The following is a 27,982-nucleotide window of genomic DNA, read 5'->3' as shown; positions in this document are numbered from 1 at the left end:
CATGACTTTTATATTCAGATGACCCACACCATGTTTATTACATTTTCCATATCACATACAAGTTTAAACAAACACGTTGGAATTGTCCCATTTCGTCCATGAAAGATGGATATCATAAGAAACTTCTCACTAACTATTTTGTTTATACATACAGATACGTTACACGGCATGCCGCATGTAGTGAATATGGCAAAACAAAATTCCCTAATATTTATTTTTTCATTATTACCATAAGTAATAAGGCACAGTTTATTTAAGTCTTACAATTGTAATAATGCAACATAATATTTTTCCAGGAGCTATTTATTTTGTTAAGATACCCTGTGTATTGATTAATGGGCTAATAAGAAGAAATAACATTATGATTTAAAACTGTACATTTTCCAATGTATCAATCAGGCTGTTAAAAAAATTCCCAGATCATCACTCAATGATCACATGCAGTAGTTTCCTTCCACCATTTTTAAAACATGCAGATTTTCCCTTCCCTACTTTTGTCAATATGATGCTGAATTTGGCCAGCAGCTCAGGAAGGTATACCTTCTGATATTCAAATAGCCACGCTATTTTCTACCTTCTCTGGATCCATGTATGTGTATGGGACCTCCAGGCTCATGTTTCTAATATGGATGTGTGCACTCAATGTGTCAAGCTCTCCTTTAAAGGCTCCTTTAATCAGCTCGCAGGGGGTCGTCTCATCAAATTTGGCATCAGGGTAGTGGCCAAGATGTACCTGATGGCATCAAACAATGATACATAAAACATCAATGTTCCTGCTCAAATTTAGATGTATATCAAACATAAAACAACATTTGGCTATATAATATATATATATATATATATATATAATATAATGCTAATAATATTAATTGATTTGATACAGCATCTGAACATCTTAAGGTGATATGTGATGTATTTCACAGGAAGTTTTGGGCACTTACGGTGTCAATGCCCAAGTGGCTGAGTAGCCACAAGGTGGACATTGTGTTAGCTGTCTGACCCTTGTTAGGCAATGTCTGCAGCATCGTTTCCTTAGTTGTTGTCCCCTTTCTGGTTGGTGGAGGAAGTTGCATTGTGGAGGGAGCGTTGGGCATCCAGCCACCATAGTCATACTGCAATGAATTCATATTTGTTTGCCTTTACATTTCGAACAAAACATGTGCAGACATTAATGGTCCAGAGAGGATGAGGAGAGGAGAGGACAGAGTTTTCTGTAGTGCCTCCTTGACATTCAATGTTTTTCTAAAGAAATATCTTCACTATTAAGAAAGACCAGCCAGCAGTCCACACTCCTCATTTTCTTTTGGTATGATTGGGACATGAACCTGTGACCCTTCGGTTCCCAGGCCAAGTCCCTAGAGATTGAGCCAATGCTGCTCTTATTATATAGTATATTACATAGTATATTATATATCCCTCAGCCCCGTGTCCTGGATTTTTAGCGTCAGCTATTTCTGCTACTACATCCACAAACTCACAGTACCTGCCCGTTTGCATTAAAACCTTTTTCAAATGTTATGGCAAATATGGTATTAAAGCTTAATATAGTGTAATCCTAATGTAATGTAACAGCTGATGCCTGAAAATGGCAAATCATCATGTGTGTGATAACAGATGTCTTTGCAATGGGGTTTTATGACACTACAGGAAGAGAGGAAGGAATTTACGATAAGAGGTTATCTAGATCCCATTTGTTCTTGAACTTCCCTGCTGAACTGCACTGAGGAAGGGCTACTGCTAGTGAAAAATGTTGGATTGATGAGTAACTCCAGTGTATACTCTTCCCCTTTTGTGGCATGGCTAGTGGCCCTTTTCTGTAGATGTGACTGGCTGGAGCGTTTCAAGACAACTCCGCGGGATGCAGCGAGCGCTGGTTGTGCCTTTCTTTGTGGGTTTTTTCTTCCTTTTAAACTGTATCCTCTCCCATCCATCCTGTCACTGAGGGGAGCAGCATTGCTCACATTGTCAATTTTTTGAGGGTGGTTGGGATTCAGTTTGTTTGTGCTATTAAGTTATAAAAAGCACAAATAGAATTAATAAATAAATTCAGTAAACACAATTTGCTTTTTTCTTTTAAATTATTTTGAATTGCCCATATATGTACCCTCAGTGGCCACTTTGTTAGGTATCGTGTACAATCCAATATAACAGCTCTCGCATATATTGGGACTTTCCCTTGTTGTGCTTGTTACAACATGTTTAGTAAAAATGTATTTTAGTACAAAATCAGACTACCACTGCATTAATAACAAAGTGGCCACTTTGTGTTAATCTAAACTATGTACAAACTAGACGTGCTCGACAGTAGAAAATAGACTGGTCAAATGCACAGGAGAAATGCAAAAAAGTAGTCTTGCTCGCTTTCTAATATCAAAATGAACCACTTATTGCTTGAATGTAAAGGTACTCTGCACTTATCGTTGAGCTGCTCAAGACATTTAACAAAGTAAGTTACTTGGTTGTTTGGAAATGTTTTATGTAGAGTGCGAAAAATGTATTTGGAAGCCAGTATTGGCTTGTTTGAGGTGTGAGTTTTAGCATACAGTACTGTGCCAGAAGGCAAACACCTGGTCTCACATGATGTTTGTGAGGTCATTTGGGTTTGAATGTTTTCCTATAAAAATGGCTGTAACAGAACAGAACAGGGCACTCTCTTTTGGAGGTGTCATGCTTGCAAGCATTAAAACGAAGATCTCAAAATACTTTATATCGATATTGTGTTCCTTTGCATATTTGCCTAACTCATCTAATACTCTAAGACCGCAGCTGATTTTAAGTTGCCACGACACAAGTAATACAACTCCTGTTTCTGTTCTCATTGTTTTGCATTGTGGGTTCAATCCAGTTGCTCTTGTGAGTTTAACAGCATGTTATAGTTTGTTGGTTTTGGCTTAAAGCCTCACTGTGTCTATCTACAGCCTTGCTGACTTGCTAACATAGCTTTCAAATATTATTTATTTCAAAGACTTGCTTACAATCCTCTAAGTCTAATGTAATGTGTTTTAACATAATTCATCCATCGTTCTCCAGAACAGAAACATACTAATAAAACCTTATTTACCCATTCCACACAAATACATAATAATTGTGGTATATTAGGAGGCTTTACCTGTCCAGTGTTCACGGCTGAGTGCTGTCCTGAGCAGGTGAAGATCACCATGGTGACAAACTTCACCAACTCTGCCACGGTGTTGAATCTCTGTGGGATCCCTGAGAACCAGAGGGAAGTAAATGCTTTACTAAGATGCCTTTTTTTAAATAATCATATTACAATGGTACATAACTGTGCACAGTTATTATCTAAAACATTTAGCTTTTCTTTAGCCCACCTGTTGATGATCGGGAAAGAAATCCATATTTGAAGATTTCTGAAATCCAATCCTGCAGATGTTTGTCCTTCTCAACCTCAGCATCACTCTTGTAGTGGAAGCTGAGCATTCCCTGCACAAACCTGAAATGTAAAACACATTTCTAGCTGGTGTATTATACACACTGCACTAGTATTACTCTTTGTAGGGACATAATTGAATGGGCAATCCCTTTAGAAGAATCAGGTCTGTGCTTTTGAAGATTTTGGTGAAATATTTGACAAAGAGGAGAGAAGGAAAGACAGAGTGTTGGACGTGAGATATGTCAACAGAAGAAGACAGACAGGCGGTAAACACTAACATGAACACGGTATGGGTTTCTCTGGTGTTGTTTAAGGACTTGTTAGTTGAAAACAAACTATGAACAGACTTGGACAGTAACAGAAAACATTGATCTGTGCTGCCGTTCATTTAAAATTAAGTTGTTTTTGTTGCAGTTCCAGCCATTGGTACGCCGTGGAACAGAGTTTTTTTTAAGGGATAATGTACAGCAAGGCTTTTTCAATATCTTTACTTTTCAATATTGAAAAATGTACATTATCCCTTACCTAATCATTAGTTTGAGAATTGGTTGTATAGGTTTATGTTTGACATTTTAAGAAATCTTAAAGTCTTTGTAGCCAGACCTCATGAAACAAAATATGGAGCACACTTCTGCAGATGAGGATTGGAACACAATAAACTCTAATTCTGCATTTGTATTTTCAAGTTGCTTTACTGCAGGACTAGTGCTCTTTGCTGGGGCAATAACTGCATTCAAACAGATCCATAGCCTTTGTGCGTGCCAGCGGATCTATCCTTTATTCATTGACATGAGTCTTTATCGCATGGCAACATACAGTATACATTATTTGCATCCCTAGCACATAATTATTATTGCAGAATAGAAACTGCCTACACTATGATACCTTTGGATGATATCCCAGAGCTTGAGTCCATCATCCCTGTAGTAGAAGTTGGGCACAGCCTCCAGGCCACGCTCAGTGATGTCCTCTGGTATGCAGAGGGAGCTGTAGGTCAATGAGGACAGTGATCGCTTCAGGATGGTCTTCAAAGCCTCTCCACCAGAAGATACAAACTAGGAAACAGTCAATATTTTTGGGATATAGTTAGAGACAAATACTGTACATGATATTAAAAAAGTTGGTCTTTCCGTACCTTTGAGAAAGATCCGTTCTCAGATATGATGTTTTTTCGAGCTAGGAAGTTGATTTGCAGAGTGTAACGAGTGTGAGGTACGAGCAGCTGGAAGGAGGGAACTCTGTTAGTAACACTATTAAATGCTAACAAAGAAAGCAAGTTGAAAAAATACAGCTACAGTTAATCAAGCATTCTTCTTCCAGGTACCTTATGCAGTAGATGTTCCCTGTTCACATTGCGCATCAGTGACACTGTGAAGACTTCAGCCAGCAGATGTGTGCGCAGCAGGTGAAAATTCAGTTGATGCAGGTTGAAATCTGCACTTCTCACGAAAATCTTGGCCATCAACCAGTCGTACTTAGAATCAGTAGGCAGGAAGATGGGATTGTTTCCTGCTGGAGTCTGCTTCAGCTGCAGGAGAAGGAAGGGTGATGTGGTTCCTTCAATCCATTGATCCATTTTCTGTAATTTTTGTTTCTTCTGCTATTTACTATAACTTTTCTCTGCTTTTCAATCAATCTGTTAATCGCTTACATATGGAAGTTAGCAGTTCGTGGACTGTGACTTAATTCACTGCTTAGGTAATCAATACTCCTATATCTTTACATAGAAAGTAGTTTCATAGCAACTATTTGCTATGTTGCTCAGGAGGAAGTGCGCCATCTACCAATGGTCAGGTCAATGGTTTCAATAGTGTCGTCGGACAAGAAGCTGATCCCTAGATTGCTCCCGATAGAATGGCCAATTGGGGTGTATATTAGTCTCCCCTAATTAGTGTGTGAATGGATCAATGCTGACATGAGAGTAAAGCGCTTTGATTGGTTCCAAAGACTGGAAAAGCGCTATACATATATATAGATGTACTGCATTTATATAGAACCTTTAAGGGAAATATACATTTTCATTGAAGCCCCTGTCAGACCAAAGGGTTGACTTTAGAGCAGCAGCCCCACGTTCCTTTGTCTTTTATACATCAATGCTTTTGTGTCTTGTACAAAAAGTTGATCTGACTCAGAGCCAGGCAGGAATAAATAAACGTATAGGCCGACTTCTTCTGCAGTTTGAATAATAGTTGAATCAATGATAGTTAATCAATGCATAGATATTTTATGTTAGCTACTTGAGTGCAAATCTCACCTGAATACCAACTGGCATCAGCTCATCATCAGGTGTTTTGTGGAGGAGGACGAGGGGAGCCGTCAAGTACTGCTGCTTCCCATCAATGATGTTTGGTTTCAGTCCATCCAGAAGCTTGTAGTCACACAGGAATATGTTGCCTTTCTGTTTTAGAGAGGATGTGTAACAATTAGAATCACATCAACACAGTATATATTACTAGGGGTGGGAATCACCAGGCTCCCCACGATACGATACTATCGCGATACTTAAGCCACGATATGATAGTATTGCGATTCTACGATAATGCTAAGTATTGCGATACGATATATTGCGATATTGCAAATCACATGGGTCATATCCATGTCCGTCTTCCCTTCCTGGTTAAAAAATTGATTTGCATATGAATAGTTTATGTAAATAACCCAATTTGTGTTATTTGAACCTGAAAAGGAGCTGGCATTGTGTTTGTTACTTTCATTGAAATTGTATTCATGTCTTAACGTAACTTCCTGTTTTATATAGACATGCTTTTATTTTGAAGGCGACGTTACTGTTCCCAAAGCAAAAACTTGACGGAGAAAAAGAACGGAGATTAAGTACAGATATTAACCGCGATATCAAAAGATAAAGTTTACATTTAAGTATTAGCAAGAGGCACAAGGTTAGTGTTAACTGTAATATAAACATTTGATTTGTGTCTTAATTTGTTTATATACTGTATTATAACTTTGCTAACTATTTGAAGTTCACTTGTTTAATGGTATTCTAAAGTAATACTCATATGGATGTAGCTCAAATGTATTTGTTGTTTTATTTATTTCTGTAGCTCTTACGTTGGTTTTTGGAGTTTTCAATCAATTATAAATCATCAGTCAAGTGTACGACCATCTTTCAGAGGGATATGCTACAGTTTATATATTAAAAAAAGATATATATATATAATAACATATCGATAATTGGCATCCGTGTATCGATACAATATCGCCACGCAAAGTATCGCAATACTATGCTGTATCGATTATTTCCCCCACCCCTATATATTACACATACTAAATGAACATGTAATTGTGACAGACAATTCTTAATTGAACATGTCATTGGGCAAAACAAGTTTCTACTACTGAGAGTATAAAGACATTCACCTTAATTTCCTCTGCCAAGGTATACGGACCTCTGGGGAAGACCATCTCATCAGTGACAGGAAAGTTGTTGGGCAGAGCTGAACAACGTCGGATCAACATGGGGTTGACACCATTTAGGTACTGGTAGCCAAAGAAAGCATCCTCTTTCCAATGTTGCTGGACATAGCCTGGACAAAAGAGCTGCACTTAGTTGAGTTTATGATTTTCTTTTATAAAATCTTTATCTTAAACAACTGTCTTTTGTGGGGTCTCTCAAGGTTCTGTTCTCGGTTCCACCTGATTTAATATTTTTGGTTACAAAATCAATTAATAATGTGAGATTCTATGATAGTACACCTGATAAGTTGTTCTTGGTGTTTAATATTCCCCTGATATCATCAAGACCAGTCCAGTTATCTTTGGAATCAGCAAGTTCTTTCAGGTTCAGCTCAATCAGCCTAGAAAAAAAACCTTTATTACAATGGTAGGTAGGTAGGTAGGTAGGTAGGTAGGTAGGTAGGTAGGTAGGTAGGTAGGTAGGTAGGTAGGTAGGTAGGTAGGTAGGTAGGTAGGTAGGTAGGTAGGTAGGTAGGTAGGTAGGTAGGTAGGTAGGTAGGTAGGTAGGTAGGTAGGTAGGTAGGTCGGTCGGTCGGTCGGTAGGTCGTGTTTTAAAGGCTTCACCCAGTGATGACATTGGAGAGAAACTCCCAATTCTCGCTCCAGGAGAACTGAACCTCCAAAGGCAGAGAAGAAAGCGTTTCTGCCTTCATGCAATGGGGCATTCCTTTTCCATACAAATGCCAGCTGTGATAAATAGAAAAAGGTGGTGAGGCTGCGCTGTTAAAACTACCACTCTAATGCTTAACAATGGAGAAACTGCACCTACAAGTAGGCTATTTTATTTGTAATCATAAACCCTGGTGCAACAATGTCACGCTTTGATTAATTTGTCATTACATATAATGAATATATTTACCCAAATGTGGAGGAGGTTTGGATACATGTTATCTTTGGAATAAATACAATTAAAATGTGAATACGCTCTGAGCTCTTACAGATAGTATTTCTTTCGCCAATCCGGGTCAACCCAGTCCCAAAGGCTTCTTGCCATAATACACGTTTTTATAGGCGGCGTAATCGGAGCTTAAAAAAAGAATCAAAAAAAGATTTAACATACAGAATTGTCTCTGGACTCCTTATAGACCAGCTTGAAAAACTTCTGGAAAGTGAACATCGTACAGTACAACAACCATTTCACAAACCTTTTTCCTCATTGAAGAATTGTACATCACTGGTAGTGATGGAGCGTAAAATGGGAAACTTGTAGGTGCCTCCCTCAGGAGATTTGACTACCACCTTGACAGGGAACCAATCATCTTGTATTTCTGGTGGCTGTTTGTCTAGCTCTATCCCATGCAGCTCTCCAATGGAGACAGGGCAGGAAACAGTGAAAGAAGACACCTGGTGTAATGACAGAAATTGTTTGGAATCATTGATACAAGAGATAAAGTGTATTTGATAACCAATAAGCTTAGACATCCAAATGATTATCACAAAATGACTGAATGTATAAGTTTTGAGAAAATAATAAAAATGTGCGCAATACAGAAGATATGTTCACTGTCTTTGCTTCCTCTTCCCAGAGAGCAACTAGATGTCAAGGCTGCAGAGTGTTCCTTGTGTGAACACTTACCTGTGCTATCTTTATTTCAATCTTATTCATGTTGCTTAATAAACACCTGAATTACCCTACAGGGATAATTAAAGGTTTATATTATTTTAGTTTCTGTAAGTAATTAGTTTGTGTGTTATCTCTTGTTCAGTTTGAGGAAGCATGTTAAAGCCTTCGTTTAAATATAGAAAGGCATATTTAAGACTTACAGCTCCTAGGATGAAAGATGAATCTCCTTCAAGCCAGGTGCGTTCACTCTGTCCATTTTGTCCCCACAGCTTAATGTGGACCTTGTTTGAAGTGCCGGCATCATCGAGGCAGGCAGTGGATACTGTCACTTTATAGTGCACCATTTTCACTCTGAAAAGCAGAAGAATCCTGGTTGTGAGAGAACTATAATAACCATTCAGTATACGAGTAACTGTGATTACATCGACCTCAGTGCAAAGAAACCCTTCAAATTCATATCATAATTAAAAGGACTTAAGCAAAAAGTATTATACAACGAATATAAAATGTCCCACTGAATGTGTTACTGTCCAGTCATTGCTTAACTGATCAATAATCGTAAATAAATCATAAAGCATCTCTCTTCCCTTTTAATGAGAGCGGGAAGTTTCTCTAAAGAAAGGCTCTTTCAATAAAAGTAATCCCCACTGATTTTGCTATTTATACAAGCTATTTTGTGGGAGTATCCAGCAAGAAGTAGTAGAATAAAGTTATAGTGATGTACAGTCAGACATGTAGGACATTGACCCGAAGGTTGTTCAAACGAATTCCTAATAATCATTGAGAAATTTGTTTGCATATTAAAACAGGCCAAAACAATATGAACTATGGAACCATTAGTTAGTTCTGAAGGCCTTTTCCATTCTTCTATCCATATTCAACCCCTTATCCTGGGTCAGGTTGCAGAGTAAGCGGTTCCAGCAGAGGGCCCCAAACTTCCCATCCCCTGGCCTCATTAACTAGCTCTATATAGTGTGGAGACACTGTATAATCCCTCCACCTGGTCCTGGGTCTGCCCCTCTGAATCCTTGCAACTGTATGTCTGCAGACTGTATGCTCTCTGTATGACTGACTGCACTTTCTTGCGAGATTAATATGAATTGAATTGGTCAATGATTTTCAGGAACTCTGGCAGTTTCCAGAGTGTCCATTGAAAGTAAGGGTAGATTACGGGAAGGTATTCCACAACACTGATATCATGCGAGGCTGCATTACACAATGACGTGTCCTACTCTTACTCCATGGAGGAGCCTGTCATCCCATCCTATGGTGTCTAATACCAGTAATGTTTTCCCCACACAACACACAAATGTTGCGTCTCCCCATCAAGAGAGAGCAATAGATAATCATGACCCACTCACTAACATCACCCTTACTGATGTGACTGATAACCTCTGGTAACGAACTATGATCCGTGGTGTTTTTTGACAATCCAGACACACCTATTCTGATTCCAAAATATCCTGATCAACTCAACTGACTCCTGACTATGACTATGGAGCTGACCGGTGTGCTCTGACATATTTTTTCTTTTTCTTTTTTGTGACTCAGATAATTGTGCTGTCGACGTAATGCTTGATAAAAAGATGACTATGATTTTTGACTTAGATAATTCAGTTACTTACATCTCTTTGGCAAACACAGAAGTATGTCAGTGGTAAGACGAGGCTTGTATGTTGTGTGCTGTCAGTGTTCTCTTTATGCAACCTGGCATGATATCAGTTTGGTTGAAGTGTTATGCAATATGTTAAAAACCTTTTCTGGACAGTCAAAGTTATTTTGTCTGAGTGAAACATCCCTTTTAGTCAGCTGAGCTGAACAGTTATATCTCTCACAGGCTCCGCCCTCTACTGGACTCTATGGGTACTACCTTATCCCGCGTGCATTCTCCCACTGAGACTTCTATAGACGTAGCCGGCCCAGGGCAGGCCTACCTGAATGCGCGCGCATCACACCGTATAAAAGGAGGACTCGCCTCCTGACTGCTATCCTTTTTCTCTTCAGCTAAGCGGAAGTGATTCCACAGAAGACGTAAGACGTATTGAAGTGAAAGTAATAGAGAGAGAGTATGGCTGGACCATAGGACCTGCCCGAATTGTCCGAACCTGATTTCAGGAGTCGATCCGCACTCCCTCTGCTTCACGTGTTTGGGGCCCGACCACGCGATGAACGGTATGGGCTCGACGCCGGCGTGCTCGGCCTGCCAGGCGATCCCGCGGCGCACGAGGAGCATCGTGGGCAGCACTTCCTGGAGAAGATTGCCCCGCAGGAGGAGTCGGAGGAGCTGGATCTCGACGTCGTGGACATGGGCGATTCGGGAAGCGAGGGGACATCGTTCCGGTTCTCCCTGCCGTGGGGCCAGGCGGCCCCGGTTCCGATGATCGACGACGAGGACGCCTCGCTATCCGGAGGTCCAACTCTCAGCTCTGCGCGGATGGATTTCCCAGCGGTGATGACTCTGGCGGCGGAGCGTGTAGGTTTACCGCTCCCCCCACCGCTGCCACCGAGGCCTGTAAACCGCCTGAGATCGGGGGTTTATGGCCCGGTGCATCCGGCGCAGCCGACCTTCGTTTCGCCCCAGCTGCCAGAGGTATGGCGGTGTGTGGAGGCGACATGGCAGCAGCCTTTTAAAACGAAGGCCTCGATAATCTTGGCGTGTTGGCGTCTTCCTGATCACCCTCAGGCAGACGCCCCTGCCCTCCCGTCTCAGGACGAGAGCGATTATTCGGACCACGCTGTTAGTCAGATGAGTAATCTGATTTATGGCGTGGCCACCGCAGCAGGGCGGATGATTTCCCTGGCCACAGTGGCGTCTCGTCACGTGTGGCCAGGGCTCACGGCCCTATCTAATGCCGCAGTTCCACTACAGCGCGGAGCTCGCTTTAAGCGTGCCGTGTCGTGCCGTACCCGTTTTTGGTTGCGCTTCCACTAGGCCTAGTTACGGCCCGGCCCGGCCCGGCGCCACTTTTTCACCTCTTTTCTGGCCCGACAAAATTGTGGTTCTATCGGGGCCAACAAACAGGGCTGAGTCGGGCTGAGTATGCTAAACTAGAGAGAGGAGCGCTGGCAAGAGGGCTAGAACTACAACAAGATGGACATATTTGACCGTGATTTAATTGTAATACACGTTTCAAAATGATGCCGAAGTAACAACATACTGATACCGGTTAGTAAAAACCATGAATTAATGCTTTGTCAAGTCTGCAGACAGACGGCAGGCAAAAAACCTTTTAAATGCGTGTTTTTCTAGATGGAGATTGGCTAAGCTAACGCAGTATATGCTCTGACCGTCCACACTCACAACAACGGCCTATACAGACATAAATAAAGCAGCGACTGTATTCACCATGACACAGGCAGTCTGTGGTTTGTACTTGTTTAACTTTTGTCGAGTTTCTGAACATATATAAGGAGCTGTGAGCTCTGAGTGCTAACAGCTAACGGCTGTGTTGTGTTTCTGGAGTTCTCATTGAAGATGACGTCACGGCTCCGCCTACACTGCGTTACTATAGTAACTACCCCAGTTCCTAAACTGTAATGGAAGCGCAGCATGAAGTGAGTCGGCCCTGTTAAGGCCCAACGCGGCCAAGCCGTACCGAGTGTGGCCGAGGCCGACCGTGTAGTGGAAATGCGCCATAAAGGAGTCCAGCTTAGCCGCATGCTATCGCTGGCTCCTCATCAGGCTCCGCTACGTGCCCCCCTCGCATGCCATGCAGAGGAGGGAGCGTAGTACGACAGTGAAGCGGAGGGAGAGGCGCCGGCACGGGGGTCCCGTAGCTGCAGCGCCCTCCACCTCTACGGCCCACCCCGTGGCACCGGCATACCGGCAATCACGGGGAGGGGCTGCCCAACCGAGGCAGGCTCCGCAACAGCAGAGCACCCGGGTGGGGAACTCTATCTTCGCGGAGTTATCTGTCTATTTAATGCCCAGATCCCCGTTAAAACCTTTAAAAAATAAAGATGGTGTTGATCTGTATCCAAGTCTGAGTGTCCTTTGTTTCCACAATACACTTGCACATGTTGATGACTGTACAAATTCCCCATTCGCCGCCCCAGCTATAGCTCCCGTTAGGGCAACCCTGTCTCCTAGAAATTACGTTCCCACAAAACTAAACTGCATTCTCAAATACGTTTTGCAAGAAACGTATTTCCTTCCACGTTACGTTTGTTATGAACATATCTTAAATACGTTTATTTTCTACATATCTTCTAGAAACCTATTTTCTCTCACATGACGTTTGTTATGAACGTATCTTAAATACGTTTGCTTTCTACCTATATTTGCCATTTCTTTTCTAGCTTATAATAATGATAATAGTCATTTATTAATATCATTTTAGAGCAAACTTATTTTCGCGCTGGCTGGCGGCTGACTTTTCAGTTGACCAAATCCGTTATTATGCTGGTTAATGGTTAATAATCACAATATTGTTTGTAGTCGTTTCATACAGCATTCTCAATTACGTTTAATTTTGTCCCACGTTACGTTTGTTCTGAACATATCTTAAATACGTTTGCTTTCTACCTATCTTTGACATTTCTTTTCTAGCTTATAATAATGATAATAGTAATTTATTAATATCATTTTAGAGCACACATTTGAAATCGACGATCGGGCTTGATATCCTATGGTTAAATTAAAATCAGTAGGCGAGGCTGTAATTTCGCCAGCTGCGAGGCAGAGTTTTAACATGCCAAAAAGCTGCTGTGTCGTTTATTGCACCTCAAACACCTCAAACTTCCTCTAAGGACAGCAGAAGAGCTCTGTGGCTTCAGGCTTGATCGCCGTTCAAATGACATCGCCGATAATAAATTATCATTACACCTGGGTAAAACAGAGTCCATTCTCTTCGGTTCGAAACATAATCTCAGCAAATCCGACGACTTCTCAGTTGCAGTGGGTGACATTATTGTCACAAGTAAGAAGGAAATTACATACCTAGGATCTATTCTTGAGGCAAACCTCTCCTGTGACAAAATGGCATCCAATGTAATAAAAAAAGTCAATCAAAGAACTAGATTCCTATACCGGATCTCCTCTCTGGTAAACAAAAACACCCTGAAAACTCTGGCAGGAGCACTCATTCAAGGGTACTATGACTATGCTTGCACGTCATGGTACCATAGCACCTCCAAGGCGCTAAAAATAAAACTTCAAACATCGCAAAATAAACTGGTCAGACTACTGCTTGACCTTTCATCTAGAACCCACCTCACCTCTGCCCACTTTGACAACCTAGGATGGCTTAGAGTAGACGACAGAGTACAGCTACTTGCAATGGGCCTGGTCTACAAGATCCACTACACCTCTATGGTACCCATGTACATGTCAAAATTCTTCCCAAAGGTCAAGGAATACCATGATCATAACACCAGAGGGAGCTCCACAAATCATGTAAAACCCAGATTTGGCACAAAAAAAGGGGAATACACGTTTCGCAATTATGCCACATCAAGGTGGAACGCTCTTCCCACAACTGTAAAGGAAAGTAAAACTATACTTACCTTCAAAACCTCTCTTAAAGAGCACCTTCGGGGGAAAGCATTGCAAAACTGGCCCCGGTAATGGTACAAATCTCAACCTGTCGTACAATGGACAGCTTCCCCCCCCCATCTATGTATATACTCGCATTTTAGACTCTGTTACTAACTGTATATCTGTAGACTTGGTATGTCTTAAATGTCCGGTTAGGATGTATTAGAACGAAATCTAAAATGAAAATTGTAAATAAGCCATCTGTATGTAAAAAACCACCTGTATGTAAATTGTAAATAAGCCATCTGTATGTCAAATATGTCTTATATGTCTTAAATGATATGATGAATTGGAAATGGGGGACCCTGATGTAAACAAGACGAAAGTCTTTCTCTGGTCTGCATCCCCTTAACAATTGTATGTTTTGAGCTGTACTGTACTGTACCCAATATACAAGCTGTTAATAAACTTTTCAATCAATCAATCAATCAAAACAGCGTTGGTTTCCCCAAAAGTGGGTGGGGCTGTGACGTAGATTTTACTCTCATCTATTATTCAAAACCATTCTATTTAATCCAAACGTAAATTACATGCCAGTGTTTTATCTTTTTATTAAGCGATTTGTTTATGTTGTTTAACTCATAGATATATATAAACATATGTTTTTATATACATCTATGGTTTAACTGGGAATGTTTTCACATTGAACCGGAAGTACGTCACTTCACTTTGTCTTCTTCGTCCCTTTTACGTTCCAGACAATGCATGGCTCAGCGTAACAGACTGAACAGCGACCCCAGGTGTGTCTACATTGGAATTACATCTTCATTACTGAAGGAAAAATACTTTACCTTGTGTTTGTTAACTGGGTTTTTAATGCAGTTGGCTTTTCTTAATGGTTACAATATTGCTATGAGTTACAGTATATATCTGAAGCAAATTATGTTTCTGAAGATGTGTAGTCAATTCCACCCTTCAATGTAGCATAAATGTGAACTCTCATTACAGGAACAATACCGGAATCAGCTCGCTGATTGGATGTTTTAGCCGCAATGCACGTTGGGATATGGTGTTTATGCGATGTGAAATCCGAAAACATTAAAAAAAATAATAATAATACTTTATTCTGAGTGTTCTTGCTTTTCTCTTTGAAAGTCATCACATAACGGCATTGTAATACACGGTTCGGCTACATTAAATATTACACATCTGCCATAGTTCTTTATTTATAGAGCCCTGATGAGAAGACTTCTGGACTGAAGTTCTGGAAGAACTGCCGCCGAAACTGAATACGTGTCGTGGATCATAAATATATCAACAATTAAACAACATCTTACATTTCTTTTCACAAAATACGTCTCCTTGCAGTATCAATACTAATACGGCTGACTTTTATATTTGATCCAATTGGTAGATAGGTTATATTTACACCATAACGGTGCACAGCTGATAGAAAAGGACTTGTAGTTTTTAAAGATATTACTGATTTTCTTTGAATATAAGAATGTAAATACTGAGTTGAGAGAATAGTCAGGGGATTTGGGTGATGGGAGACACATCTATGGAATCACAATTTCAATAGCTTACCATTAAATGACGGATATACCTTTCTGTCTGTGATGTTTTACAAATCAGATATTAATGTGTAGAAGTAAACATGAGAAATAATATAGCAATATCCTGTACAATTATGTAAAAACATGAATAAAACTACACATCTTCAGATGTTATACATACATAAGTGTCCTACACTAATAATACAAAGTTATTATTAGTATACTGTGTGTACCTTGTGTGCACCGCCTAGTGGTTAAAGCACGTTATTTAATCATTTTTGTTGAATAATGTTATTTTTGTTGAATAATGTTATTTGATGAATAAAATATTAAGAGTACATACTTTCATAGGGGGAAAGTAGAAGGTCAATGATAGAAATATAGAATATAAAAAATCAAGAAGATACTGTAAGTGATCTCTACAATAAAACAGTTTAGTGCCTGATGTACAAAGATATTAATATGAGGATGTGCAAAACAGACAAACTAATTAACCTTTATTAACACATTAAAGAATACTTTAGGTTTTCTTTCAAATAAGAAAAAAGCTTTGGGGGTATCTATCTACAGATAAATATTAAGCCTGACAAAGTACTTAGCGTCTAATATATTGCTTTCCTGCAATGTTAACTGTGTTGAAGCACTTATTTTAACTGATATTATATATATATTAATTATACTCTTATGTATAGATAGTATAAGACATGTGCAGAATTTGAGTTTAATGGTGGAGGAATACACACATATTGATAGATGTCTTGTAATGCACTGTTGAGGAACCTGTGACCCAAGTTTTTCATTAATTGCATAACTTCAACATCGTGGTGTATATGATATGTCAATAAACCTTAGAAAATCTTGAAAGGGATGTGCAAAATAGCTATTATATACAGTTTTTAATTAACTATTAGTAGAGAATAACGAGTAATGAATATACTTTATAGAGATCTGCAGATAAATGTTTAGTCTTCTCAAGCACCAACTAATATCTCTCCTGATTGTTGGCACTTGACAATCACCTTTCCCTGAATTTTACTCAGGTGTAACTAAAGTCTGCTTTAAGGGTTGTTTATATTTCACATCATTAATCAGAATCTGCAAAGTAACTAAAATAAATCTAGTGGAGTAAAAATACCAGGTTAACCTCTGAATTGTAGTGGAGTAGAATTCCAAAGTAACAATGAGCTGGCATGTGGGTATATATTAATGCTTCCCATTATGGACACAAGCGATTTTCACCCATTTATTAATTACATGTTTTACATTTGTACACACCAATTTGTTTCCTATCCCCTAAACCTCCAGGGCTGTACACAGTTTAATACTGTCAACTTCTAATTTTGGGAAAAACGAAAACGTCTTTTAAAACTACAATTCCCAGTAGAGACGCTATAGAACATGTTGCGAAACACAATAGCCAGCATTTGTAGTTCTGGGGGGGGCGTTCGAGTCCAGTTTTGGAAAGTCTGCCGTGGTTTCGTTCCATTTCAAAGAGCTGTTTGGCGCTCGGCGTAACCTTGGCGCACTGCCACTCCAACATCCAATCCCAGAGCTTGAAGATTAATCACGGGGTTTGTCAACAGGACTGTAGTCCCAAACGATAGCTGGGGATTATGGGTAGTGTAGTGTCTTCGGCCATCCTAAACTCTGATTCTTTTTTCGGATTTCATATCGCATTAACACCATATCCCGACGTGCATTGCGGCTAAAACATCCAATCAGCGAGCTGATGATCTTTCCTACGTCACTTTACAGCCCTGCTCACTTTTGGGGAAACCAGCTGTCATTTGAACGGCGATCAAGCCTGAAGCCACAGAGCTCTTCAAGGTTCAAGGTTCTTTATTGTCAATCTGACATAGCTACAGAGTAATTATGCAGTTGAAAATCTTATGTCACAGGCTTCTCCAACAATGCAACATAATAACATAACATAATAACAATAAGAGCAAGAGCAATACAAAAATAATAATAGTTATAAAAATGAAATAAAGTTATGATGTGGAATAGTGCAGTATGAGTCTATATACAAGTTATTGGAATGATATATATATATTAGGTATTAGATACATACTACTGAGTAGCAGTTGAATGTTTGAAGTTGTTTCAACAGTTCAATTTTTTAACAGTCTCACTGCCCGCGGGAAGAAACTGTCTCCGAATCTTCTTGTCCTTGCCCGGATGCTGCGGTAACGTCTGCCAGACGGCAACAGAAAGAACAGTTTGTGGCTGGGGTGATGGGGGTCTTTGATAATCCGTAGTGATTTCTTCCTGAGCCGCTGGGAGTAAAGGTCCTCCATGGATGGCAGCTCCGTCCTGGTGATGTGCTGTGCAGTTTTCACCACCCTCTGTAAAGCCTTACGATCGAGGTCGGTGCAGCTGCCGTACCAGGCCGTCATGCTGCCAGTGAGGATACTCTCTATCGTGCACCTGTAGAAGTTGCAGAGTATCCTGGAATCCATTTTGAACCTCCTCAGCCTGCGGAGGAAGAAGAGCCGCTGTCGAGCTTTCTTGGTGATGGTGGTGGTGTGAAGAGACCATGTCAGGTCCTCAGTGATGTGGACCCCAAGGAACCTGAAGCTTTTGACTCTCTCCACCGTAGTCCCATTGATGGCGATGGGGGCGTGTCCCTCTCCCTGCTGCTTCCTGTAATCCACAATCAGCTCCTTTGTTTTGCTGATGTTGAGATGGAGGTTGTTCTCCTGGCACCAAGATGTCAGGTTTTCGACCTCCTCTCTGTATGCCGTCTCGTCATCGTCTGTGATCTGGCCGATGACGGTCGTGTCATCAGCAAACTTCACGATGGTGTTGGAGCTGTGTGTGGCCACGCAGTCGTGGGTGAACAGGGAGTAGAGGAGAGGGCTGAGCACGCAGCCTTGAGGGGCACCGGTGTTAAGAATCAGGGTGGAGGATGTGATGTTTCCCACCCGCACTGCCTGGGGTCTGCCCGTCAGGAAGTTCAGGATCCAGTCGCAGAGGGCGCTGTTGAGCCCGAGGTCTCTGAGCTTGATGGCCAGCTTGGAGGGCACAATGGTGTTGAATGCTGAACTGTAGTCAATGAACAGCATTCTCACATATGTGTTCCTGTTCTTCGGGTCCAGGTGTGAGAGGGCAGTGTGGAGGGTGAGGGCTATGGCGTCGTCTGTGGACCTGTTTGCTCTGTAGGCAAACTGCAGGGGGTCCAGAGATTCAGGGAGGGAGGAGGTGATGAATAATTTGACTAACCGCTCAAAGCACTTCATTATGATGGAGGTGAGTGCTACTGGGCGGTAGTCGTTGGGGCAGGTGATGATTGTCTTTTTGGGGACAGGAATGATGGTGGAGTGTTTAAGACATGTGGGGACTACAGACTGCAGCAGGGACCTGTTGAAGATGTCTGTGAACACCTCTGCCAGCTGAACTGCACACACCCTGAGAACACGGCCAGGGATGCCATCAGGTCCAGGAGCCTTGTGTGGGTTAACCCTTTTAAAGGATTTACACACATCTGCCCTATTTAAAACAAAAGGGCAGTGTAGCTCCTGGTCCCTCTGTACCTCCACAGCCTGGCTGCTCTCAAAGCGTGCAAAAAAACTGTTTAGCTCATCTGGGAGAGATGCGCACGCAGACACTCCCGCAGCACCCCCCGCTGCTCCTTTGTAGTCAGTCATTGTCCTTAGTCCCGCCCACATATTCCTAGTGTTACAGCCTTTGAAGTCAGATTCCACCTTCTCTTTGTACTGTCTCTTTGCATTTTTTATTGCTCTCCGGAGATCATACCTAGACTTCCTGTACTCCTCCAAATCTCCCGCTGTGTGCGCGAGAGTGCGCGCTTTCAGTTTGCCGCGCACCTCACCGTTTACCCAGGGCTTTTGATTTGGGAATGTCCGTACAGAAACCTTCGGTACCACGTCATCGATGCATTTCCCAATGTAGCAGATGACAGTGTCCGTGTGTGTGTTGATGTTATTGTCTTCAAACACACTCCAATCCGTAGATGCAAAGCAATCCTGCAGTGCTGAATCTGACTCCTCGCTCCATCGTTGTACTGTCCTTGTTATCGGTCTGTCCCTTTTAAGTTTCTGCTTGTAAGCAGGCAACAACAGTAGTGAGATATGGTCTGATTTGCCGAAGGGAGGGCGAGGGAGAGCCTTATATCCATTCCGGAAAGGGGAATAAACATGGTCCAGTATGTTTCCCCCGCGCGTCGGGAAGTTGATGTGTTGGTAATATTTTGGCAAAACCTTCTTCATGTTGGCGGTGTTGAAATCTCCGGCCACAACGAACGCCGCATCTGGCCGTGAAGTCTCGGTTTTATCAATAAACCCAAACAGCTGATCGAGTGCCGTGTTGTTGTCGGCGAGTGGCTGCGGCGGGATATACACTGCTGTTATCACAACAGATGTGAATTCCCTCGGCAGATGGAAGGCCCGACATGAGATCATGAGGTGCTCTAGCTGTGCGGAACAGTCCGATGAAATAATCTTCACATCTGAGCACCAGTTGTTGTTAGTCATTACACACACACCGCCTCCCTTACTTTTCCCCGAGTTTGCAGTCCGGTCCTGACGAAAAATAGAGAATCCGTCAGGGACAATAGCGGAGTCCGGGATAGCGGGGTTGAGCCAAGTCTCAGTGAGAATTAACACGTTACAGTTCTTAATGTCCCGTTGAAAAGCAATCCGGCTTCTGAGTTCATCTAGCTTATTTTCAATGGATTGAACATTAGCCAGAAGAATACTCGGAAGAGGGGGCCGATTCTCACGTTTTCTCAGTCTGACCAGCAACCCGGCCCGGCATCCTCGCTTTGTCTTCTTCTTGCGTCTCTCAGGTAGAACAGCAACAGGTAGCCATGGTGAATCTCCATTGTCTGTCGGAGGGTTAATATTGTCCACGAAGTTTCGCAATTGGAAAAGTTCCTCTCTGCTATATTGTATGGCAGAGTAGGTGGGCAAAGTTGGAGAGGAGCACAAAGACAATGCGGCCATCTTCACCGGCGCATCTAACGCATCTTCTGTTGTATACTGTCCTTTCTTCTTAGAGGAAGTACAGAAACACGTAACTCTGGATTTGTTTTAATGTTTGAGGTGCAATAAACGACACAGCAGCTTTTTGGCATGTTAAAACTATTATTTTCTGCCTCGCAGCTGGCGAAATTACAGCCTCGCCTACTGATTTTAATTTAACCATAGGATATCAAGCCCGATCGTCGATTTCAAATGTGTGCTCTAAAATGATATTAATAAATTACTATTATCATTATTATAAGCTAGAAAATAAATGTCAAAGATAGGTAGAAAGCAAACGTATTTAAGATATGTTCAGAACAAACGTAACGTGGGACAAAATACGTTTCTTGTTAAACGTAATTGAGAATGCTGTATGAAACGACTACAAACAATATTGTGATTATTAACCATTAACCAGCATAATAACGGATTTGGTCAACTGAAAAGTCAGCCGCCAGCCAGCGCGAAAATAAGTTTGCTCTAAAATGATATTAATAAATTACTATTATCATTATTATAAGCTAGAAAATAAATGGCAAATATAGGTAGAAAGCAAACGTATTTGAGATACGTTCATAACAAACGTCATGTGGGAGAAAATAGGTTTCTTGCGAAACGTATTTGAGAATGCAGTTTAGTTTTGTGGGAACGTAATTTCTAGGAGACAGGGTTGGTTAGGGAGGAGGCTAGTGGGAGTGCGCAGATGAGAGTGATAAACCGCAGGCAGCACTGTTATAGTGCGGTGCGGGTACAGGGACATTTTGGCCGACGTTTTTCTTTAAGGCCCTGACACACCAGGCTGTCACCAGAGAACTCGCCGACACCCGACACCGACAGTTCCATCGACGAGTTCTCCTGCGTATTGGCCGTGTGTCGCACTGGAAATCACCGCAAAGACTTCAGCCGAGCACGTACGAACTGCGCATGCGTGAGTGGCAATAACTCTCCTTACCAGCAGGCGGCGGTAGTGTGTATTCGTCATTCAAAATAGGCAACAACCGGAAGACAGAGAAGAAGAACAGACTGATATAAACAAACAAATAGCATGTGCGTTCCATTTTCACTCTCGTCCATCGAAAACATGTTTTAGAATATAAAAATACATGAATGATGAAATGAGCACATAAAGTGCAGACATACTATAAAATCACAGTTAATAGACCTGCATCTGATGATCGCAGTGTTCTGGCGGGTGTGTAGTTTATTGAGTCAGCAATGTAATAATGGCCACTTCTTGCTAAATTTACGATGAGATGAAAAACCGGACTTGACCAAACAAATCACGGAGCTCTCAGCAGAGGACAGCCGGGGACGCTCCCGCCGATATCAGAGATGTCCCTGCTATGTGTGGGAGGTAAGAGAGGACATTTAAGGGCTATGTTTGATGTCTTTAAGTATCACCTGCTGGTGTTTAGCTGCTGTCTTGTGCCTTAAATCGTTTGTTTACGTCCCTCACTTCCGTTTCGCTTCTCATTTGCTAGCTGAACAGCTGATCAGAGTGGTTTCTTGGCCCGATAGCTTGTGTCCGACACCCGGCCGATTCAACATGTTGAATCGGCCGGGTGTCGACCGTGAAAGGCCAAATAAGGCGTGTCACGGCCGAGGGTTCGAGACACACCAAATTGACTTTGGGCGACAAGGAACCCGTTTTCGCCCAACAACGCAAGACGGCCGATATCGGCCTGGTGTGTAGGGGCCTTTAGAAAACATTCTATGCCTGGAGCTAAGACTCCAAATAATGCTGCTTACTATAGTGATAGGGGCTGCATTATAGCAACGCCCGCACTTGTAAAGAGGCGCGTGGCGGTGCGTTCAGGGGTCTTAGTAAAACACACTACGCCTGTAAGAACTCCGGTTAAATGCTGTTTTCCATAGTGAGGGAAAATAGCATTATGACGGCCCCCCCTCGAGAGCGGGCCACGGTGCGTTCATGGACAGAAGAAGCTCCGATTAATGCCTCTTTCTCTCTAAGAGGAAGCAGCATTATGGCGGAGCGCGCGCTCTCACGGGAGCGTGCCGTGGTGCGTTCAGGTACCTCAGTGGAAAATCTGCCGTTTTTTTCTCTGAGTGGAAACTGCATTATAGCAACGCCCGCACTCGTAAAGAGGCGCGTGGCGGTGCGTTCAGGGGCCTTAGTAAAACACACTACGCCTGTAAAGCTCCGGTTAATACTGTTTTCCATAGTGAGGAAAATAGCATTACGAGGGAGCGTGCGCTCACACGTGAGCGTACGGCGGTGCGTTCAGGGTCCTCAATAAATAATCGGCCCTTTCTGCTTCGACCCCCCACGGGCGAATCTCCCCTTTACGGGGAGTTTTGCGGCGGAGCGGGTCATCAGAGAGTATCACAGCTTTATAGCTGCGGCCCCACAGCTGAGGGCTTGCCCATTAACACAATGTTATGGGGAATGGAAACTCAGCTGTGTACTGACAAGGTGGATGGACAGGACGCTGAAACGGGGCTATTCACTCCAGTTTTGCAGCATCCCACCTCCTGTTATGGGCATGCGAGAGGTAAATCTGTCTTCCCAGGAGGAGATGGGTTTCCTCTCAGCAGAGATTCAGGCTCTGGTGCAGAAACAGGCTGTGTCTGTTGTGCAGCCTCAGCACAGAGAGAAGGGTCTTTATTCCATGTATTTCCTGGTTCTCAAGAAAACAGGGGAATTCAGACCTATTCTAGATCTCCGATGCCTGAATCGTCATATTTCCAGCAGGAAATTCCGCATGTTAACTGTGAAACAGTTACTAGGGCTTGTGCAGCCAGGCGATTGGTTCACCACCATCGACCTGAAAGACGCGTACTTTCATGTGGAAATTGTTCCAGAGCACAGAAAGTATCTGCGTTTTGCCTTCCAGGGAACAGCCTACGAGTACAACAGGCTGTCGTTCGGTTATTCCCTATCCCCACGCACATTCAGCAAATGTGTGGCCACAGCGCTTCAACCGCTGCGCGCACACGGCATGAGAGTTTTCTTTTACATAGACGACCTCATAGTCATGGCTGGGTCCCGGGAACAGGCAATGTTTTGCACAGCACAGTTGATCACACACCTAACCAAATTAGGTTTTGCGATCAATTGGAAAAAGAGCACCCCCATACCTCGCCAACAGGCGTTGTATTTGGGTGTGGTGCTCGATGCAGACGCGCTGCGTGCCACCCTGTCAGAGAGCAGACGTGCGTCCCTTCTCAGGGCGGTGCACAGGCTGCGACAGGGGGCGACAGTGACAGCTTTAACTGTCATGCAGACTCTGGGTCTCATGGCGGCTGCTCACATGGTGGTCCCGCTGGGGTTACTACATATGCGCCGCCTGCAGAGGTGGTTCCCCAGCCTGCGTTTGGAGGCACAAACGACGGCTGGTGACCATTCCTCCCCCCCCCTCGGTGGGGGCAACCTCCGGTTTTGGGGGTCTCCGGACCACCTCCGGAGGGGGTCTCCACTGGGACGGGTGACCTCCTACATCACAGTGTTCACGGACGCGTCCGGAACAGGATGGGGAGGGACCTGCCTGAAGAGAGCTATAGGTGGGTGCTGGGCTCTGACAGAGTTTCGATACAGCAACCTCCTAGAGCTACGGGCAGTCGTGTTAGTCCTCCGACATTTCATGCCCCTAATTCAGGGGAGACATGTAATGGTCAGGTGCGACAACAGCACCACAGTGGCTTATATCAACAGGCAGGGCGGAGTCCGCTCCGCCCCCTTGTTGGCCACAGCGGAGAGGCTGTGGTTATGGGCTTCAGAGGTGGTGTTATCTCTGAGAGCCCTCCATGTCCCGGGACTGGAGAACAGAGGGGCCGACCTCAGGTCGAGGGGCGGCCCCCTGCCAGGCGAGTGCTTCACCCGGAGGTGGTGAAGCAGATCTGGGCCCAGTTCGGGAGAGCAGAAGTGGACCTGTTCGCCAGCCGGCGCAACAGCCACTGTGCCCTGTGGTTCTCCATGGCCCTGAGCGACGACCCGCCCTTGGGGGTGGACGCGTTTGCACACGAGCCATGGCCAAGGAAGCTGCTATACGCCTTTCCACCGCTGCGTCTCATTCTCCTTCTCCTGGGGAGAGTGAGGCGAGAACGTCTGGCAGTCATTCTGGTAGCACCGAATCGCGTCGGGGCTCCGTGGTACTCAGAAATGACACAGATGAAGGTGGGCCAGCCCTGGGCGATCCCCCAGTTCTGGGGGGCGATGTCTCAAGGGGCAGGTCCAATCGGGGCGTTACCCACTCTGGGCCGTCCTCTTCAGGCTTGGCTCCTGAGAGGGACAGGCTGAGACAGGGTGGATTGTCTGACAGCGTTATTCAGTCTATCCAGGCAGCTAGAGCAGAATCCACCACAGCCTGTTACAGGCCAAAGTGGCTGAGATTCCAGCATTGGTGTGAGGAGCGGGGAATAGAGCCCCTATCTTGTGAGTTGGGCTCTATTTTATCCTTCTTACACTTACTGGTGGACAGAGGGCTGGCGCATTTCACAGTGAAAGTGTATGCAGCAGCCATCTCGTCCTGTCGTGAGGGTTTTTGGTGGCAGGTCAGTCTTTAATCAACCACTGATGTCGCGGTTTTTACAGGGGGTTAGGAGACTGCGCCCTGTAGTGCACGTCTCCACCCCGCAGTGGGACCTGCCCCTAGTGCTCGAGGCTCTGGCCTCGGGACCATTGAGCCTCTGGAGCTCTCCCCTCTGAAAGCATTGTCGTGGAAAACAGCTTTGCTTCTTGCCTTAACGTCAGCCAAAAGAGTGTCCGAGTTAACTGCTCTGTCGGTGCACCCGAGTTGTTTACTAGTTCGGGGTGGCCGGAGCGGCGCAACACTTAGACCGAACCCCTCCTTTGTGTCTAAAGACCTAAGGAGTGCGTTCAGGTCGAGGGCTATTCAGTTAGGGGGTTTTAGTCTCCCCCTCCATGGGGGGCCAGGGAGGCTAAACTGCACCTCCTCTGCCCGGTGCGTGTGCTAGCATGTTATGTGGAGCGCACGGCTGCCCTTAGACGCACCGAACAGCTGTTCGTGTGCTTCGGGGGCGGGGTGATCGGGAAAGCTCTGTCCAAGAAACGTCTGGCAGGCTGGCTCTGCGAGTGCATTGCACATGCCTACGGTCAGGCAGGGAGAGCCTGCCCCACGGGGATTCGTGCGCACTCCACACGGGCTGTAGCTGTGTCAACAGCCTTATTCAACAGTGTGGAGGATTTATGCACAGCGGCGTCTTGGTCGACGCCAGGCCTCGTTATAAGGTTTTATCTCTTGGACATGTCTGGCTCTTTCTCCTCGTCTGTGCTTGCTGGGGCAACACAGCATTTGTAGGGGAGGGGGGGGTTGTGGGTCAGTTGGCATCTGACCCCCTCCCCGGACGTGATGCGCCTTCACCTTTCCTGGGCCCTCTGAGGGTCCCGGGATAGGCAAGAGGCGCGCTGGCCTGTTACGGGCGGAGGGGCTGCCCCCCTCCTGCCGAGAGGCAGGGGGAGGATAGCCCCCCCACATTTGTAGTCCTCTCACATTCTGCATGGGGTCAGTGCTTGAGTGTGAGGCATGGGCGCTGGCGCTCTCCCTGTTATCCTTAGGGATTCAGGAAGGCAGGTGCGTAGTAAGCCCATACGGGGCCGAGGGGGCTCTCCCCATCCGTCTAGGGGCGGAGGGGGGGGGGGTCCCCCGGCACTGTTTTTTGAGCACACTTTCTGCGAGGCAAGCGCAGCAGGGTGTGCTCTGTCAGCCGCAGCCCAGATTTCTCCTCGGTCACAACCGGGTTAAAGGAGAGGGGGGGGCAGCAGCTGCTGACCAGAAAAGCCGGTCAGGGGCAGTAGGGTGGATTGGTGTTGGACGACAGTGCGCGTATACATCAGGGCTCCACCCACTGTACCCATAGAGTCCAGTAGAGGGCGGAGCCTGTGAGAGATATAACGCCGGGTTACGTATTGTAACCCTTGTTATATAAACACAGGCGGAGCCCTCTACTCAGGGCACTGTCTGTCCTGTTCCGCTCGCTGAAGAGAGGTATAGGATAGCAGTCAGGAGGCGAGGCCTCCTTTTATACGGTGTGATGCGCGCGCATTCAGGTAGGCCCGCCCTGGGCCGGCTACGTCTATAGAAGTCTCAGTGGGAGAATGCACGCGGGATAAGGTAGTACCCATAGAGTCCAGTAGAGGGCTCCGCCTGTGTTTATATAACAAGGGTTACAATACGTAACCCGGCGTTACTGCAACTGAGAAACCACAGGAAAATAGGCAAATAATATTTATTTAAGGCAACGGTATGTGATCTGATCTGTAAAATAAATCTGTGTTTTCTCTCTACCCATGAATTCAAAACAAAAACAAATATTAACAAATAATAATAATAACAAAAAAATACTGCTCTATACTTTTACAATTTCAAATAATGTCGACTCTTTATCTTTTATTAACACATGTCTCACTTTTCAAGAGCAACCTGGCCAAAAGGGCACGATATTCATTACTACAACAATAGACAGATATTGATTTCTTATTTTATGCGTTAACATATAAATAAATGACATTTATATTTTTATAATGTACTATAGGTTTAATCTGCTTCTCAGCTAGATGCTCTCTTTATTCTTTATGTGAAATTCACTTTGCATTGAATCCCATGTAACAGTAACACTGTTCAGTTTGTCACTGTCTAGTTCACCTAAGTGAAACTGAATATATGCTTCAGGGTCAGGCAATAGTGAATTAACTGTAATTTGTACAACAATACCGGAATTTATAGCTGTCATCTAAACACCAGCTATGGTGGCTGCTATTTAGTTTAAATGATAGACTGCTTTAATCAATACACTAACATAAATCTTAACGATTGACTATACCTGAGTGCTAATCTCACCTAAGTAGCAAGTGGCATCAGCTTGTCATCAGGTGTTTTGTGGAGCAGGACAAGGGGAGCCGTCATGTACTGCTGCTTCCCATTGATGGTGTTTGCTTTCAGTCCATCCAGAAGCTTGTAGTCACACAGGAATATGTTGCCTTTCTGTTTTAGAGAGGATAATAGAGGATGGTATTACACAATGTAATGTAGACATTGTTTAAAGTCCCAGGGAAGAATCCTGTAAGGGAGAAAATAACAAAGAAGTTGCTCAGCACTAGTTTGGGTTGACTGTGACTAGATAAACCTGAATGCAAAAAATAACAATATTTACACTGGAAAGTAAAAGACAAACCTGAGGGCAAAAAAAGTTGGATTAATACTGGTTGTACAATGAAAATGGCATTGGCAAAATATATAATATGACAAATACTACTATTTTTGTCAATTCTCACTTATTTATAAGGCTAATCTTTGCTAAAAGAATAAGATCATAAAGCATCTCTTTTACCTGTTAGACCAAGAATCCTTTGGTGAATGGCTCATGTCTGCTGATTCCTCTTTTTATACATTTATGGGAGTGTCATAAGCGATATAAATAGTTGGCTATGGTGGTGGAATGTTGGATACTTTCTATCTGTAAGGGAAAGTCCTCTTAGAAAAGTGCTTCCTCATTACGATCTGTATTTTATAATGACTTGTATTCACAAGATGTTTATTGGTTGTGGGTTCCTGGATA

The 27,982-nt window shown here is 43.7% G+C and overlaps 1 protein-coding gene across 3 annotated transcripts; it reads right to left on the bottom strand.

Moving 5' to 3' along the window:
* Positions 1 to 6: 6 nt before the first annotated feature.
* Positions 7 to 27,800, bottom strand: LOC117482288 (arachidonate 15-lipoxygenase B-like). Of its 3 annotated transcripts, XM_034130354.1 has the most exons (16): positions 27,755 to 27,800; positions 27,265 to 27,408; positions 8,630 to 8,780; positions 8,011 to 8,209; positions 7,804 to 7,891; positions 7,430 to 7,552; positions 7,106 to 7,206; positions 6,770 to 6,936; positions 5,646 to 5,789; positions 4,716 to 4,919; positions 4,527 to 4,613; positions 4,277 to 4,446; positions 3,330 to 3,451; positions 3,110 to 3,210; positions 942 to 1,112; positions 7 to 733 (listed from the first exon to the last, which is right to left on the bottom strand). In XM_034130354.1, the coding sequence occupies exons 3-16, from the start codon at positions 8,771 to 8,773 to the stop codon at positions 551 to 553; spliced, it is 2,004 nt and encodes a 667-aa protein (XP_033986245.1). In that variant the 5' UTR covers positions 8,774 to 8,780; positions 27,265 to 27,408; positions 27,755 to 27,800; the 3' UTR covers positions 7 to 550. The 3 variants fall into 3 exon arrangements, with proteins under 3 accessions (XP_033986245.1, XP_033986246.1, XP_033986244.1); XM_034130355.1 differs by lacking the exon at positions 27,755 to 27,800 and having other exon boundaries at positions 27,248 to 27,484; XM_034130353.1 differs by lacking the exon at positions 27,755 to 27,800 and having other exon boundaries at positions 27,265 to 27,484.
* Positions 27,801 to 27,982: the final 182 nt, after the last annotated feature.

This window comes from Trematomus bernacchii, unplaced genomic scaffold, assembly GCF_902827165.1.
Source record: "Trematomus bernacchii unplaced genomic scaffold, fTreBer1.1, whole genome shotgun sequence".
Taxonomy (NCBI): Eukaryota; Metazoa; Chordata; class Actinopteri; order Perciformes; family Nototheniidae; genus Trematomus; species Trematomus bernacchii.
This window is presented reverse-complemented; position numbering and strand designations above follow the sequence as displayed.

What these genes read in the sequence shown, in the direction of transcription:
- LOC117482288 (XM_034130354.1), bottom strand. Translation starts at nt 8,773, where the DNA reads ATGGTGCACTATAAAGTGACAGTATCCACTGCCTGCCTCGATGATGCC. An exon ending in CTCTCCAATGTCATCACTGG is followed by an intron (nt 7,207 to 7,429) that starts GTGAAGCCTTTA and finishes TTTTTTTTCTAG; the next exon opens with GCTGATTGAGCTGAACCTGA. An exon ending in TCTTTCCCGATCATCAACAG is followed by an intron (nt 3,211 to 3,329) that starts GTGGGCTAAAGA and finishes TCTGGTTCTCAG; the next exon opens with GGATCCCACAGAGATTCAAC.